Source organism: Anomaloglossus baeobatrachus, chromosome 3, assembly GCF_048569485.1.
Source record: "Anomaloglossus baeobatrachus isolate aAnoBae1 chromosome 3, aAnoBae1.hap1, whole genome shotgun sequence".
NCBI lineage: Eukaryota > Metazoa > Chordata > Amphibia > Anura > Aromobatidae > Anomaloglossus > Anomaloglossus baeobatrachus.
The window spans coordinates 525,876,350-525,893,843 of record NC_134355.1 but is presented as its reverse complement, the minus strand read 5'-3'; the positions used below and the strand labels follow the sequence as shown (position 1 = coordinate 525,893,843).

Here is a 17,494-nt window from a genome sequence, read left to right as displayed (position 1 = left end):
AAACCTGCTAAATCTGCAGGGGGTTGAATACTACTTGTAGGCACTGTATGTTTTTCGCACTATCTGACATGAAATCAGAATAAACCTTTCCTGTTTTAGGTCAATTAAAAACCAAAATTTTTTATATTTGCCAATTGACAGAATAATGAGAGAGAGAATGTTTAAGGCATTTTTATTACTTTCTGCAAAGTCAAAAGTTTACATGCACTAAGAGTACTATGCCTTTGAACAACATGGAGCAGCCCATGTGATGATGTCATGTCTTTGGAAGCTTCTGATAGGTATATTGACAACATCTGAGTTAATTAGAGACACATCTGTAGATGTATTTTAATGTGCACCTGAAACACACTGCTTTTTTGTGCAGCATCATAAGAAAGTCAAAAGAAATCAGCCAAGAACTCAGGAAGGGAATTATGAACTTGCACAAGTCTGGCTCATCCTTGGGTGCAATTTCCAGATACCTGAAGGTGCCTCATTTATCTGTACAAACAATTATATCCAAGTACAAACAAGATTGGAATGTCCAGCCATCATACCACTCAGGAAGGAGATGGGTTCTTTGTACCAGAGATGAACGGGCTTTGGACAGAAATGTGCATATCAGTCCAAGAAAAAAAGCAAAAGACCTTGTGAAGATGCTGGTGGAAGATGGTAATATTGTGCCATTATTCACAGTGAATAAAGTACTGTATCAACATGAGCTGAAAGACCACTCTGCCAGGAAGAAGCTATTACTCCAAAAGAATCATAAACAAGCCAGATTAATGTTTGCATATCCACACAGAAACAAAGACCTTAATTTTTGGAGACATGTCCTTTGATCTGAGGAAACTAAAATTGAACTTTTTGGCTATAATGACCATCGTTACAGTTGGAGGAAAAAGGAAGAAGCTTTGAAGCTTAAGAACACCATCCCAACTGTGAAACACGGGGGGTGGCAGCATAATATTGTGGAGTTGTTTTGGTGCACGAGGGACTGGAGCACTTCACCTAATAGGAATTGAGGAAAGAAGATTATGTGGCAATACTGAAGCAACATCTCAAGACATCAGCCAGGAATTTAAAGCTTGGGCGGAAATGGGTCTTCAAAATGGACAATGACCTGAAGCATCCTGCCAAACTGGTTACAAAGTAGCTTAAGGATAACAAAGTCAATGTTTTGGAGTGGCCATCACGAAACCCTGATCTCAAGCCTATTGAAAATTCATGGTCAAAGCTGAAAAGGCAGATGCGAGCAAAGCGACCTACAAACATGGCTCAGTTACTCCAGTTCTGTTAGGTGGAATGGACCCAAATTCCTACCAACTATTGTGAGAAGCTTGTGGAAGGATAGTCAAAACATTTGACCAAGTCATACAGTTTAAGGGCAATGGTACCAAATACTAATGAAATGTATGTAAACGTTTGACTTTGCAGAAATTAATAAAAATGCCTTCAACATTTTCTCTCTCTCATTATTCTGGGAATTGGCAAATATAAATCATTTTGGTTCCTAACTAACCTAAAACGGGAAAGGTTTATTCTGTTTTCATGTCAGATAGTGAGAAAAACATGGATATGTGTCTTTTTAGATAGCGTATGTAGACTTCTGGTTAAAACTGTATGTTCTCCCCGTGTTTGTGTGGATTTTCTCTAGGATCTCCTTTTTCTTCCCATACTCCAAAGATAAAATTGATAGTGAACTTATTGATAAGGGATTAAAATAAAAATAAATATTGTGAACTGCTGCAAAAACATTTGGTAGAGATCCTGAGGACGGATTCTTCTTGGACAATAGTCTATAGTTGACTAACATTTTTGGATTTACAACCATTCAATCTTCAATTTCCATCAAAGCTTTTCGAATGTTCAAGTCAGAGAAGTGAGGGCATTCCAAAATCTTACAGGACCTCTGAAACAATTCATTGGTGGAATCTAAGGTGTGATTAGGATCATTGTCCTATTCAAAGAACTTATGACAACCAAGCTTCAACTTTGAAGCAGCTGTTCACAGTATGCAAACCCAAAAATATTAATGAATTTGAGGCTATTGCCTAAGAAGAATGGGATAGAATTTGTCAGGAACATTGCCAGAAGCTGGTGTTTGGTTGTGCATCACATTTGCACCATATCATAACAGTCAAGGGTGCTCTACTGTTATGAAAGGACACCTACTTTTGTCACTGACAAAAGCTCTCACTAAGATACCTATCTCCCTGACTGTAATCTGTAGCCCAATAAGATCTAGGACAGTGACTCTGAGCTAAGTTTTAAGTCTACAGACTAACTAGACTTCTGCTATGGTCCATATCAGTCCAAAGGGATTTTTTCAATCCCTCTATGCAACTCGATTACATTCTTCCCACGTTTTAGATCCACCACTGTCTCTCATACAGTTTTCAGACCGGGTTTTCCTACAGACTCCGTAGACTAAAATAGTTGAAAAGGTTGTCCAGGCTTGGCAGGAAAGCTTGCAGTCACCCTATGTTATTGTAGACATGTGTATCCTCATGCCGCGCTTACTGCACGCTGTCATGATTCTCTGACTGCAGACTTTCATGCTTTCATGCCAAACCTGGACAACCCCTTTAAATACATGGTTTATTGATAGATCTAAGCATTCACCTAATGAATTAAGTGGCAGCCCACAATTGAACTATCCAAGCCCACAGACCCTATAGTTAACTTTAGCAGCCTCAGACCATTATTACAATTGTACAATTGCTAAGTCACTGTCCACTCTATTACTCACTAGGACTCACCTAGAAAAACAGGCAAACCTTAAACTCTGAGTCAGCAATTTGCTCATTAGCTCATCAAAGGATTTCTCCAACCCTTGGTTCACTACTTTTATTCATCAACCTCTCAGTCACTCTCAGGGGCGAACATAGAAATCATGTGGCCCCATATCAAAAGTCCTAATTGTTCCCCCTCAAAAAAAAAAATAATTTTCAGTGGGGTATAGAAGAGCATACTCACAATTTTGTAGCCTTTACAAAGTAATTTTGCCTCTATTGATGCCACTTAGTGTTCTCATGTACTAAGATATCCCCTCATGATCCCATTAAAGTATGATACCAATAAACATGCCCCCCAAACACAGTATGATACCCCCATGGTGAATTCCTCCACATGACCATTCACACGCACAATATGATGACCCTACTGTACGCCATTTCCTCACCAGGCCATTTTTTCCAATTCTGACTGTCACTTTATATGGAAATAACTCTAAAACACTTCAAAGGATCCCAGTGATTTTGAGATTGTTTTTTTCAGGACATATTGTATTTCATTATAGTGGAAAACTTATGATACTTTTTGCATTTATTTGTGAAAATATCAGAAATGTTGCCAACATTTTGAAAATTTAGCAATTTTCAAACTTAGAATTTTTATGCCCTTAAAAAGAGAGTTATGTCACACTAAATAGTTAATAAATAACATTTACCACACATCTACATTCCAGCAGCACAATTTTTGAAATATATTATTTGTTAGGAAGGTAGAAGGGTTAAAATTTTTTCACACGGTTTCTCATTTTTACAACAAAATTTGCAAAACCGTTTTTTTACAGATCACATAAAATTAGAAGTGACTTTGAGAGGCCTAAGTGACAAAAAACACCCCAAAGTGATACTATTCCAAAAACTACACCCCTCAAACTGCACAAAACCACATTCAAGAAGTTAATTAACACTTCAGGTACTTTACAGGAACTGAAGGGATATGAAAGAAAAAAATGAAAATTTTACTTTTTTCCACAAAAATGTTACTTTAGCCCTAAATTTTGTATTTTCACAAGGGTAACAGGAAAAAATGGTCCATACATTTTTTTTGCAATTTCTCACGAGTATGTCAATACCTGACATTTAATGAAAAACTACTGTTTGGGTGCACGGCAGGGCTTGGAATGGAAGGAGCGCTCTGAACTTTTGAGTGCAAGAATTGTCTGGAATAGATAGCAGACATCATGTTGCGTTTGCAGAACCCCTGATGTGAGTAAACAGTGGAATTGACCCCAATCTAACCTCTGAATGGAAGGTGCTCCATATTTGAATTTAGATTTAGTTGGAATGGTTCGCAGGGGTAATGTCACATTGGAAATGCCCCTGACATGTCAGAAAAACAGAACCCCCATAAGTGACCCCATTTAACAAAGTGCACCCTTCAATAAATTCATCTAGAGGTGCAGTTAATATATTGACACCACAGGAGTCCCACATAATTTTATACCATTGGGCTGTGAAGAAAGAATAACTACATTTTTTTTCACTAAAATGTTATTTTAGCCCCAAGTATTTTACTTTATAAGGGCTAATCAGAAACAAATGGGCCACATAGTTTGTTATGTAATTTTTCCTGAGTGTGCCAATACCTGCCATGTAATCGGGAGCTACTTTTGAGGCTGAGAAGTGAAGAAGCGCCATATTGCACTTTAGAATTTGCTGAAATGGTTTGATGGTGTCTTGTCACAATGGCAGAGACCCTAAACTTTAACAACAGCAGAAACCTCCCACAAGTGACCCATTTTACAAAAACTGAACCCCTCAATGAATTTATGTAGGGGTGAAGTGAACATATTGTCACAAAATGTTATACTATTCTGTGGGGGAAGAAAAAATAATATTTAGTACTAAAATGTTGTTTTTACGGAAAATTTCCAATATTCAAAAGGGCAATAGGTAAAAAAAGATCAATAATATGTTATACAATTTCTCCTAAATGTGGCAATACCCCCATGTGAATGTACAGTACTGTTTGGCCACACTGAAGGGCTCGGGAGGGAAGGAGCACCATTTCACTTTTGGAGGACAAATTTTCCTAGAATAATTTATGGACTCCATTTGCAGAGCCTCTAAGTGCCAGAACAACAGAAATCTCTTAAAGTGACCACATTTTAGAAATTGTACCCCTCTGAGAATTCTTCTCTGGGTGTAGTGACCATTTTTTCTCTGGAAGACACCCATGGAGTCAAACGCAGTGAATGTTGCAGAATTAAAAATGTCAAATAAGCCCATGTAGTGTCCAGTACATTGCGTCCAGATCATGCTTCTGGAGACACACACCCCATAAATTAAGCAGGTTTAGACACATTGTGGGGCTCAGAAGGGAGGGTGGCATTTGGATTCAGGATTGCAGATTTTGCTGTATTTCTTTTTTTATGGGGAATCATAGTGCTTTTCCAGAGCCTTTGTGCTACCAGTAACGTATAAGCTGTCTAGATTTCTGTGAGCAGATGATGGGCTTAATTGGGGATTTTTTTTTGTGGGTTGAGTTGAATGCTATCGGTGGCAATTTGGGTACAGAACATTTTGGATCAGTCCACATTTATCCTGTGCTCTATGCTGAGCACCTACATTGGGGTTTCCCCTCTACATCTCTGAAATACGCTATTCAGATGAAACCCCTTACAGATCCATTCACTAATGAGGCAGCAGAGTAAAGGGTGTTTTTCATGCTGCGACATCGCTAACATTTTCTAGCGATGTCTTGTGCGACAGCACCCGCCCCCGTCGTGTGTGCAATATGTAGTGATTGCTGCCGTAGCGAATATTATCGCTACGGCAGCGTCACATGCACATACCTTGTCAGCTACGTTGCTGTGACCGCCGAACAATCCCTCCCTCATTGGGAAGGAAATGTTCGTCGTTCCTGCGGTGTCACACATAGCGATGTGTGATGCAGAGGAACGACGAACAACATCGTAGCTGTGGCAGCAGCGATATTAAGGAAAGGAGCGACGTGTCAACGATCACCGTTTTTGAACAATTTTGCGATCGTTGATTGTCGCTCCTTGGTGTCACACGCTGCGATGTCGCTACCGGCGCCGGATGTGCGTCACTAACGACGTGACCCCGATGATATATCGGTAGCGATGTCGCAGCGTGTAAAGCACCCTTAACTCTAGACTCCATTTGGCCTCTGTTCAGAGGTGTCCTTCTTGTCAAAGCTGCACAAAACTGTTGTTGACCGCAATTTTGTAAATGCCTAAAAAGACAAGTAAAAAGATGGACACAGCTGGAGCAGAAGGGATTTCAAAGTGACTCCTTCTGCCTCATTACAGTGAATTTTCCATTGGAAATTTTGTCTGAATCATGTTTTTCAGAATTTACACGTAATCTCAGTTGTAAGCTTTCATGTCTTAATGAAGACAGCTTTATCCTTTGGGTCAGTCCAATTACAGTGATACCACATTCATTTTTTTTTTTTTTTTTGCTGTTTTTACGCCCTAAAAACAATTTTTTAGAAAAAATAGCTTTTGAATTGCTGTATTGTGATAGCAAGAGCTTTTTCAGTATTTTTTTTTTTCTGATAGAGCCGCACTGTAGCTTGTTTTTTGCGGAAAAAGATGATAATTTCAGTAATTGACATTTTAATTTATTTTTATGACTTTTAGGATTTTTTAATAACGTTTTATTCCACTTTTGTCAGCAGCAGAAAAGACAGTTTTTGCTATGTTTTTTTTTTTTTTTTTACATTGTTCACTTAAAGGGTTAACTAGTCTGATAGTTTTATAAATTGGGTACACAGCGATACCACATGTGGGCACTTTTTTGATTATTTTTTTAAATATACGGGTTTTTTGGTATATTTTATTTTTTCATTTTATTTTTCTTTATTTTCTGATTTTTTAACATATTTTTTAACTTTTTAATTTAGTTTCCATATAGGACATTAACTTTATTTACACTGATTTCTGATATAATGTATTGCAATGCACCAGCATTGCTATATGCTATACCTGTCAGTACTGCTCTGACAGAAGTTCTTAGACTATGCTACTGACCTGACATGGTTTAACAGGCTTGCCATAGTTCGCTGACCCGGAGGTCGTCGTGGTGACCTCAGGTTGCCATGGCAACAATTGGGCCCCTCGTGATCATGTCCCAATCGTGTTGGAGAGAGAACTCCTGTGCCCCGCGTGATTGCCATGACATACCTATACGTCATCGGTTGGGAACCTCTATCTGACCATGATGTTATTAAGGTGGTTGCTAATACTCACCTCCCTCCATTTCTCTGCTGCTCTGGTCTCTGCATTGTGAATTTGAAAGCACTGTACATCTCGGCTCAGCGGGCATGATACAGTGACGTCATTGCACTCACTGCACTGAGGCATCAGTTGCACAGGGAGAATGATGGAGGAGGGAGCTGCTGTCTCCTTCTTCCATCATTACTTCAATAGTATCGGCATCCATGGCGCCCGTAAAGTTAAAAGTGCGATGCCAGGTTGTGGGACTCCATGCTGGTACTGGCACCAGAATGCCTCAACTAACGGACTCCATAGCAGCCACTTGGTCTGCTGGCATTGGCAGTATGCCACTGGTAACTTAAATTGTCACTTCTTGTGACCAAAGTCTCAGACCAACTCTATCGTGATGTAGAATGTCATGCTTCAACCACACACTCCCCGCATTTTATATAATTTATATGCTTTCTCTAGTTTCCCTACTAGCAGAGTATTGGCGCCACTGTAGTCCAAATCCCCAGCTAGCGCCTATCCCTCACTACAATCGATTACTGGAGGTCAACTTGCCTCCTTTGAGATTTTCCCCCAGTGGCCCTTCCTTTCTCAGATCACAGTGTATTTATTTATTTTTTGTCACATTGGAGCTTACAACCGAAGTTCCTTATCAGTATGCCTTTGCAGCATGGGAGAAAACTGGGGTACTTAGAGGAAACCCATGCAAACACATGGAGAGCTACAACAGCACTACCCATTGAGTCACCATGCTGACTGATTTATATGTGTTTTTTGCTGCTGGGCATCACAGTCACCCTTCTGTAATTCCTACAAAACAATAACATATGTACCATACAAAAAAATCAAAACATATTTACTATTACATAAATAGTATAAATAAATTGCTTAAATATAGAAAGAAATATATTTTTCTGAGCAGATTTGAATCTTTACCAGTTTGTGATTATATTTAAGGTCTGCCCTTTTTCAGCTCATTGTACTGCCCTCAAGGGCATTTTGGACATCCCCATTTTTTACCCCCTTACCCTCCTTAAACAAAGTCACTCTTGCAATTTCTTCTCACTTGAGAGTATCCTTTTTTCACTGCAATTCCCCCTCCAAGTTTAGTTTCTTGCTGTTTTCTTGTTTGGGATAACACTCATATCTGAGTATTTTATGCTTCCTTGTTCATATGCATGATGTCTGTACTGTCACCATTTAACATTAGTGACTTTCAAGCTTTACAGCCAATAAATTATTATAACCTTTTGAAAAAAAAAATATGATATTGTTATAAATGGCCTTGTGCATTGTCTCTACCCTCTATATATCCTATAGTGTTAAATGAACAGAGTGGATTCAAAATCTGATACCTTACATCAAATAAAAGAGATACATACAGTGATACATATCAGGGCTAATCTATTTTTTTCCCTCAGTTTTGTACTGTCCATTTCATGCAGTTTTACTTGTAAATACTAAAAAAGTATATTCTTTTTTTCCTATTTTTTTTTAACCAAGACAAGAGTACCATCTAGTGGTATTATTGGAAACTACATTGAACATTAACCAAAAGCACTCTTATAGCTGGCCATTAGCTGATTTTCTTTGAATTGAAGTTTACTTCACTTATAGGACAGTATAGACACTGCAGCAGTACATTGTTAATTATTAGCACTTAGTTTTCTATATCATTCTATAACCATTGATCATCCTTCTGTGTGTTGGGTAAGTCTTCACAGAACATCTGACAATGTTTCTATGTTCCTTGTAAGCAAAGTTGGTTTTAATCATAACAGAATAGAAAACACTCTGATTCCCTGATAAAGATCTTTATGAGCTTCTCCCTTATCATATAGACTACTGGTAGGTAGACCACTCTAGCACAGTACATTCTTCTCCTGACCTTTACTAATAACAGAGGACAGTACAAAGCTGATGCGCCCACGGCATCTGGGGGGGTTACTCGTCACCGGGCCGGTGTAGGGGCGTGGGATGTCACAGCGACCAGGCCCGGTTCTGTGACCCCGGCGGTGTCCATAAATATGGAGGGGTTATTTACAGGGGAGAAGAGTTTGTATTTGTGACGCCACCTGTGGTTTGCGGCTAATATAGGAGCCGCCGCTGCGGGAGGTATCCTCTGTGGCTGATGGTAGCACAGCTCAGATGGTACAGCTTTCCAAAAGTAGACCTCAGGCCCCTTGCATGATGAGAGGGATAGTCTCTGATGGCTGCGGGGCGCGAGGGTGATGACGCTGGCAGTGATGGGACGACTCAGGGATTGCAGTCAAAGTTCTTTACTCACTGAGATGTCACCACCTTTCGAGTGAGGGAATCTGCTGTTATGGGCTCCAGCCGATCCTGGATAGTTCAGAGGTCAAGGCCAGTGTTCCTTCTGTGTGTCCTTTCTGTTGGTAATCCCTCCACCCCAGCACCCGGTCACTGGAATGGGTCACGGGCGCTTGCCGCGCTCCCCGCGCTCCCCGCGAGCCTTGGGATCCCCCTTTCTTTCTAAGAACCCGGGCCAAGCCGCTTCAGCTCCTAGCCACAGGTCCCTTGTTCTTTCGTGTCCTCTCTCTGCTATTGCCTTTCCGCAGGTCCAGGCTCGACTCTCTTCTGTGGGATGTTGCCACTAACGTCCCACCGACAGTGCCCCGCCTCCCGGGTTGCCGAACTAGTGGGCAGGAGGTACCATACCTCCTGATGGACCCCCCACCAGCTACCCTAGCCAAGTCCCGGTGAGAGGGCAGCAGTTTGTTCTATGAATTGTGGTGTGTGCCGATGAATGACCCCCATCTTACCAGGGATGAATACTACACCTCAGCTGAGGTGCAGTACCGTGTGGTGCCTGAAGCCTCTGGGGCTTCACAAAGCAAGATCAGGAAGCTGAAAAAATACACTGATATTCAGCTTCTTGTGGCAAGTAACAAAGAGGAGACTAATAGTGATGGGCGAGCACTGAAATGCTCGAATGTTTGTTACTCAATTTGGGAAGGGCAGATGCCCGGATGAACTCCATGCAAGTAACCAGCATTATAGAAAGTCAATGATTGGCCTAATTGGGTCTCCGCCCAGATACAGCCAGCCATAAACAGAGCATTTCCGGCGAAAGGAGGGCAGGTTTTTTGGGAGATCAAACTACATCCGAGAACATAGTTTTATCTCCAGGGAGAGCCATTCAGAGACTGCAAATGGCTCTCCCTGGGCTACCTGCACACACCATGCAGTGAAGCAAGCCTGTGCTTTGTGGTCGTTGTTTCATGGATGAAATATCCGAGCACCTGCGATGCTCGACAGAGCTCTAGAATTACCTGAGCACCTTGATGCTCAATCAAGTAACAAGCAGTGCCGAGCACTCTCACTCGTCACCAGAGACTAAACCTCCAGGGCTGTTAGAGTACAGGAAAACTCTGATTTTTCAACATAATTTTGCCAGAATTCTCGTTGAAATGGTTTTGAAAAGTTTTAAAAGTCTGGTGCAACTCTGAGTTGCACAAAAATGTTGGGACTTTTGGAAGTTTTGCTGAATCCTGACACATCCTATAGTAAAAAAAAAAATCACAACAAAATTACCACATGCACTACATTTCTATATAGAATAAGAGCCATATATGTGTGTTATCAAGTGGAAAAAATACCATGGCTTGCCTTGTTTATTTAGAGGATAAAAATAAGAAGGCTTCAGCTTACCTTAAGCAACTGTGCTCAAGGACTTTGGGAGTGCTTGTAGTCCTCCAGACAGGCTAAACGGGTACAAGGCTGTGAAGGATTGAGGGAAATGACCCAGCACTGGAAATGTGCGTATATAAAAACCAAAAAAACTTTATTGGACATCTTAAAATCTTCAAAAGGGATCCATAAGGTTTGAGGGCCTTAGTCATAAGGACTTGTTTTTATTTTATGTCCAAAACGCGTAAGATGCTCTTATGTGTGCCCTCTCACCTTATGGATCACTTTGAAAATTTTGAGATGTCCAATAAAGTTTTTAGATTTTTGTATCCACGGATTTCCAGTGCTGGGTCCATTTCCCTCTATCCATTTATTTAAAAGACACATTATTTAAATGCTATTTCTCTGGATACAACTAGCTATTAAGCTTACTGAGAACATTATATTTGTGTTACATATTCTCTCAAGGATGACAGAAAATTAAGTGGTTTCTGTCCAAAGAACGTCACAACTTTTGGCTGCGCAGAAAGGTCCCTGACTTTCCTTTGTTCCCGCTGTCAGTATTCATTGGTATAGGTAGCTTTCCTGCTGGACTCATCTCTACCCTTTTTCACCCAGCAGGAGCTCTCCTTCCACCCAGCTGCTGATCAACAGCATTCTCTTGGTGCTTAAATATCCTTTCCTTCCTTGGATTGGTGCTGGTGATATTTTTCAGTTCATTGAAGCTTGGTTGCAAGCTTGTACTCCTCTGTGGTATTGTTGCTGAAAACTTTGCTGAACCTCTACTTGTGTCATCTGTAGATAAGTAGTTCATGCATTTTCCCCCCGTGTGTCATCTTTGTGTTCTCTTTAGTGTTTAGAGGGGTTAATGAAGAGCTCATCACATTCGTTCCTTATTTAGGGCCCAGCACTAGGGATGCCTAGGGTCAGGTATCAGGCTCGGCACATAGGTGCGGAGCCTATCTAGGGTGGTGAGGGACCCCAGGGACAAGCAGGAAGTTTGGTTAGGGGTCACGATCTTCCCTTTCCCTAGACACAGGGTTTCCCTTCCCTTTCCTTGTTCGCTTAGTACTTCGCCGTACCTAGCGTGACAATTTGACTGCTAAGAAATGGGACAAATAGAGAAAATGTAGAGTGACACCGTCTTTAATTTCAAATTGTCAGTATTAAACAATATTTCATGTGACTCTTTTTGGCAGATGACTCCTATGCAGTGGCTTCATGGTGACCACACAATGATGGAAATGATTGAGAAAAAACGTACTCTTTGCAGAGAGATTAAAGCAAGACAAAAATCGGAGAAGGGACTTTGTAAGCAAGAAAGTATGCCTATCCTGCCCAGCTGGAAGAAAAACAATGGTTCTAAGAAGTACAGCCCTCCGCCCTATTCCAAACAACAAACTGTCTTCTGGGACACCGCTATATGACAGGGGCATGGGCTAAAGGCTATTTTCTCATGCTAATAAGGCTTCAATTGCACAAGAAGCAATGTTCAAGTAGAAGAGCAGTTGCAATCCAAGGGTAGGATTCATGGAAGTACTTGACGCCAATGTTCATCTTTTGCAAATCAAAGATCGATCTACCTACTTCATGAAGAAGAGATTTATCAAGATTTTTTTTACAGGATGTATACAATTATATTTAATGTAAATAATGAATCAGTTTATGATGAAAAGGCAAAAACATTGTTAGAAAACAAATATTAAAATTTACAACTAATTTTGATATTTTGTGTAATGTACGGACTGTACTGTTGGTTTATCATCTATTTTATGTAATATTTTATTGTTGCTTTGGGGTTTTTACTAAGGCATGCCTTTTCTTTAAATAAGATGTTTATATTAGCTACTATAATTATATTTATTTGTTTACAGAATGAGAAACAAGAAGACTACAGGCTGAAATATCGACTAATATGTGCAGTAGCTTCCCCATAATATATTTTCAAGGTCATTGTTAGTGATTGATAACCTAAGGGGCATTCAACCTATATCGCGTCATTCTATGTTTTCCTTAACAGATTACGGTACTTTTTTACCTGCTGTGCGCTAACTTTTTATAACTTTATCAGCTTTTCAGTTTTGTGTACGTGTTCTTTGTCAATGCCTTTAGTCACAGCTAAACCCTAACCTGGCAGTGATGGGGATGATGACCTCTCATTAAGTATAAGCTCTTTGAACACCTTTTTACAATTTACATCTAAATATAATCTATAAGAAAGCAGAGAAACATTTTATTTTACCTTTTTATCTAGTTCCATTATATGATACGCTCTTTTGGCAACTTTGTTGATTCATATGTAAAGCGCCATGGAATTAATGGCGCTATAATAATTAGTAATAATAATAATAAAAAAAAAGTCACTATACGGTGAAGCAGATTTTGCCAATTTATAAATACAACAATTCCATTTAGACAAAAATATAGATAGCATTAGCATGGGATATTAGTACTTGAATCCCTGTATGGTTATATTGCATATGTCCACAATTCAAAGTGTATCAGAAAAGAAGGGCAAAATGGACAATTATGCCCTAAAAATTAAACATTTTATTAAATACATAAACATTTAACACACACACAGAGTAGGGACTTTGGTCCAGGATCACACTAATATGCAAAATGTGTAAATAGGCAATACAATGCACAAAAGTTATATCATGACAGTATAATGCGTAAGAAAAACACTATTATACAAAGTGGTTGGTGCAGCAAAAAATGGGGCAAACCAAGACTATACATAAAATAAGGCAAGGAATGCACATACAAATTCAACCCATGTAGGGTGCTCATATAATACGAGCACTGCATTACCTGAGATAAATGTATGGAGATTTTCGTGGTACAGAGGGAGCTCCACAGAAACACCCCAAAGCACGTTTCACATGTTTGTTTGCTCGTTTTGCCAAATTATAGTCTGAATTCTGGATAGTATTGTATATGGTTGCGTTATGGAAACTGAGCAAAAATGTTCTTAGTTTCATGTCCCCAAATTGTAGTTTAATAAGCAAAAATCTGAATGCAGCTCTTGACTAAAATACCATATGTATTACTTTGTAAGTATAAGATAAGTATGGGAAGCAAAGTACTTAAAAATGACTTGATTTCTTTGTAGATTATATCTAGAGGTAAAGATAAACCCACTCTTTAAAGGGGTTATCCAGGACTTTTTTTTGGGGAGGGGGCTAATATACAGTAGTTGCTAACTCTGTCTGTTCTTCTCTGAGACAATCTCTCCTGCTTCCTTTAATGTAATCAGTGCAGCTCTTTCTCTTCCACTCTGCTCTGTTGAATGGGCGTGACTGCCAACTTTATGGTGGTTGACAACTGGCTTCCTGCAGTTAGGCAGTGGGGAGCAGACTATCAATCAGCATGACATGGGCAGTGACCTCCATTAAAAGGGCAAAGAGTCAGAAAAGAAACTATTCTGTTGACTTGAAATAAAAAAAAGCAGAAGAATTGTTAGTAGGTGCCGTGACCACTTTAGATCATCACAGCAACTACCGGCTGGTGAGTTCTTTGTCTTATGGGGAAAAAAAAAATCCACATAGCCCCTTTAATGCATACACAATGCATATAGGAAACATGTTCAATCTGATTAACTACAGTAGGAGACCCTTCACTGTGAATAAAATAAGCATTGCTTAATAAAAGGATGTGATGCACCTTATAATGCAATGTCAGCTATGGAGAAATGAGAGAGTGCCAGTATGGGATCCAAAGCCTTGAGGCTCTTACACTCCATGTTCTGGGTTTCCTTATAGTATGTAGTGATATGTTTCATAGTGAGTGCTACTGTGCCTCAATACCTTCATATGTTAAAGTTACTCTATGAATGTCAATTATTTATAAAATTCACAACACCATCATCTAATGGCTTGCCGGTTTAATTTATTGGTAATTGTAATGAGAGTGGTGATAAACTGTAGTAAACCAGAGATGTTTACATGAGAACGTCATCCCATCCTGCCACATATAATATTGCTAAGGGTTTTACATCTAATCAGCTTGTAGAAGAATCAGGACTGGCCCCTTTTCATCTACCCCTCTACCACTGGAAGGAAGATCCATGTAAAGCCATGACCTTCCAATCAGTTCATGGTATGACAGTACAATGGATACAATTATTTTTCCTGTGTCAATGTACAGTATGTCATCTATCAGTGAGAAAGATGGATTAATCTCCATTATTCTCATACACAAAAACCATCTTCTTTGTGCATGAATATGGTAACAGCATCTAAAGCTTACTCATTGTATGAAAAAGTTTGTATGAAAAATCTAATTTTCAAATATATTAATATCAAAGGATTATGACTCATTTTATCCTTAAAGAGGTTATCCACTACTTTCTCATTGATTGCCTATCCTTAGGATAAAACAATCACTGATCTCGGGGAGGCCAGCCAGAGAAAACACTGCCGGCAGCCAGCAAAGGCGCTCAACACAGTGAAATCCTAGGTGCATTGCCCCCTGGGAAGTATGCAAATCAAAAGAGGTCCGTGGAGCCTCTGTTAGGAGTCTCGACATAGAAAATAGCCAAATATCCCTTCCGGAAGGACCTAGCCAAGGAGTGGTTCTTTTTAAGGAGACCACCATAACCACCATATTAAGTGGCCCTTTTAGTCAATATCCAACTCTTTGACGAGTTTAAAGATATGACAAGGGAAATACCAAGGCCAGGTATCCAAAGGATAGGCTGATCAGCTGGGATCCGACACTCCACCAATCAGCTGCCTTTGGTGTTGGAGATAGCAGCAGGCAGCCAGAAATACTCAGTTCTGGAGCTGCCCCGTCTTTTGATACTGGCCGCGGCCGGGTACTGCACATCCACCTCCTATTCAAATCAATAGGGGGCAAATGTGCAGTAACTGGCTGAGCCCGCTATCAGTTGACAGGGCAGCTCCGGAACTGAGCATTTCTGTTGGCACCGAGAACAGCTGATTGACGGGGGTGAAGGTTGTCGGACCTCGGCCAATCAGACATTGGCTATCATTGACTATCCTACGGATAGGCTATCAACGTAAAAGTAGTGGAAATCTCTTTAAGAAGTACCAATAAAGGTCCCAAACAGCAAACAAAGAGTTTTAATAACTGAAACCTTATATATTTTTTGCTGCTCTGATTTTCTAAAGAAACACTTTATATATTCTTATAGAAACACAAAGTTGTGGTTTGAATTCATTAGTTTTGAATGTTGAACATACAGATATTATTCTATCAAATCATCAAAATCCGACTGAAATGTCTTCTATAATGGGGATATACTGGCAAACACTATTACATAATGTCATTCTATTACATTTAAAATACCTCAATAAAGGAATATTAACATTTTCCAAGGTACATAATTGAAAAAAATATTGAGTCTCCACAAAACCATTTATTATGGGCTGGTGAATATTGGAGGGTGTTTCATTAACTATTGCCTTTAAGATGGTAAGATCATCCACATGAATCACCCCTCCGTCATTGTAGTGTTTAGATTTTTTCTTTGTTGTTTTTGTGATTCCTTTTGAATATTTGACCTATTTCATCAAAGATTTTTTTTTATCCTCTACAGTCGTTTTCTATTATAGGGCTAGAATTTCCCTGAAAACCTTATTTGTAATTTATTTATTTTATTGTATTTATGCACGTTTGGGTTCCAGTCTTGCTTTTGGATAAATATGGGACATAAATATGGCCTTGTGAATAAACGTTTCTGTGAAAGGAGCACTCCAGGCAAAACTGATACAATGATATGGGGATTCCTTTGGGGTTTCCGTTAAATCCCTGCATCATGCACCTCTCACTGATCCCCTGGAATAAGCCTAAATCCCTGTTCTGTCTGGAGTATACCTTTATTCTCCAACTGAAGAATATATAACCATTTAACACCATTTTACAGTAGTCAGTAACATATTTTTCCCCTTATATATAATAACAGCTGATCGTTGATATTTTCGGCACTGCGGTTTAGATGAGACATTCCAGTAGACACAAGCATGCATGACTACATAGAACTACACGGATAATACATATCGGGCAGACGTTGAGAAATTTGGGTTCCTTTTAGTGTAGAGACTCCTGCTGGAAACTTTGCAAATATTAATTATTGGTTTTCTAGTGACAGACTTTACAAAATCAATGTATTAAAAGAAACATCATTGCTTTACTGCTTACTATAAAAATACTTGCCTCCATTTGCTGAACTCTCTAACCCCTGATTCTGTACATATCTCCATCCTCACGCTCCGGACCATTGAATGACTGTTTGGTGAAGACAACACTTCCCCAGTTTGGGTGGTCCTTTGTTTGCTGAGGTACTGTGCATTACATATCTTTGCGAAAAAGGAGAAAAGTTCAGGGCACTGCCCCAACACCAAAAAACTTTCAGAACATCCTATACTGGGCCGAAAAAGGTGCACATGCTCTGCGGTGCCATTGATGTGAATAAACATGTGAACATCAGAGCAATAAAAAAGGAAAAAACATCAGGCACTCACCAGTTGCTGCTTGTGCAAGTTTTGTTGTTTTATTCGTGCAGGTTACAAGTGCATGGAGTGGAGGGGAGGGAGTGGACGCTACACACGTCCAAAGACGACGGCGGCCGTTTCGCACCTGTCTGGTGCTTCAGCTGGTCTCAAGCTGGTCTCAAGCTGGGACCAGCTGAAGCACCAGACAGGTGCGAAACGGCCGCCGTCGTCTTTGGACGTGTGTAGCGTCCACTCCCTCCCCTCCACTCCATGCACTTGTAACCTGCACGAATAAAACAACAAAACTTGCACAAGCAGCAACTGGTGAGTGCCTGATGTTTTTTCCTTTTTTATTGCTCTGATGATTACATATCTTTGTATATCCATCCAGTAGATCCTACCAATCAGCCATTCTTGG

General features: G+C 39.8%; 1 protein-coding gene across 3 annotated transcripts in view; it reads left to right on the top strand.

Annotated features, from left to right (window-relative positions):
- The window catches only part of NYAP2 (neuronal tyrosine-phosphorylated phosphoinositide-3-kinase adaptor 2), a 342,325-nt gene extending 325,244 nt beyond the window's left edge, over positions 1–17,081 (top strand). For all 3 annotated transcript variants that reach the window (XM_075340770.1, XM_075340769.1, XM_075340771.1), the window contains exon 7: positions 11,818–17,081. In XM_075340770.1, the coding sequence (XP_075196885.1) occupies positions 11,818–12,045 (228 nt within the window). In that variant the 3' untranslated portion in view covers positions 12,046–17,081. The remainder of the gene's footprint in view (positions 1–11,817) is intronic.
- Positions 17,082–17,494: the final 413 nt, after the last annotated feature.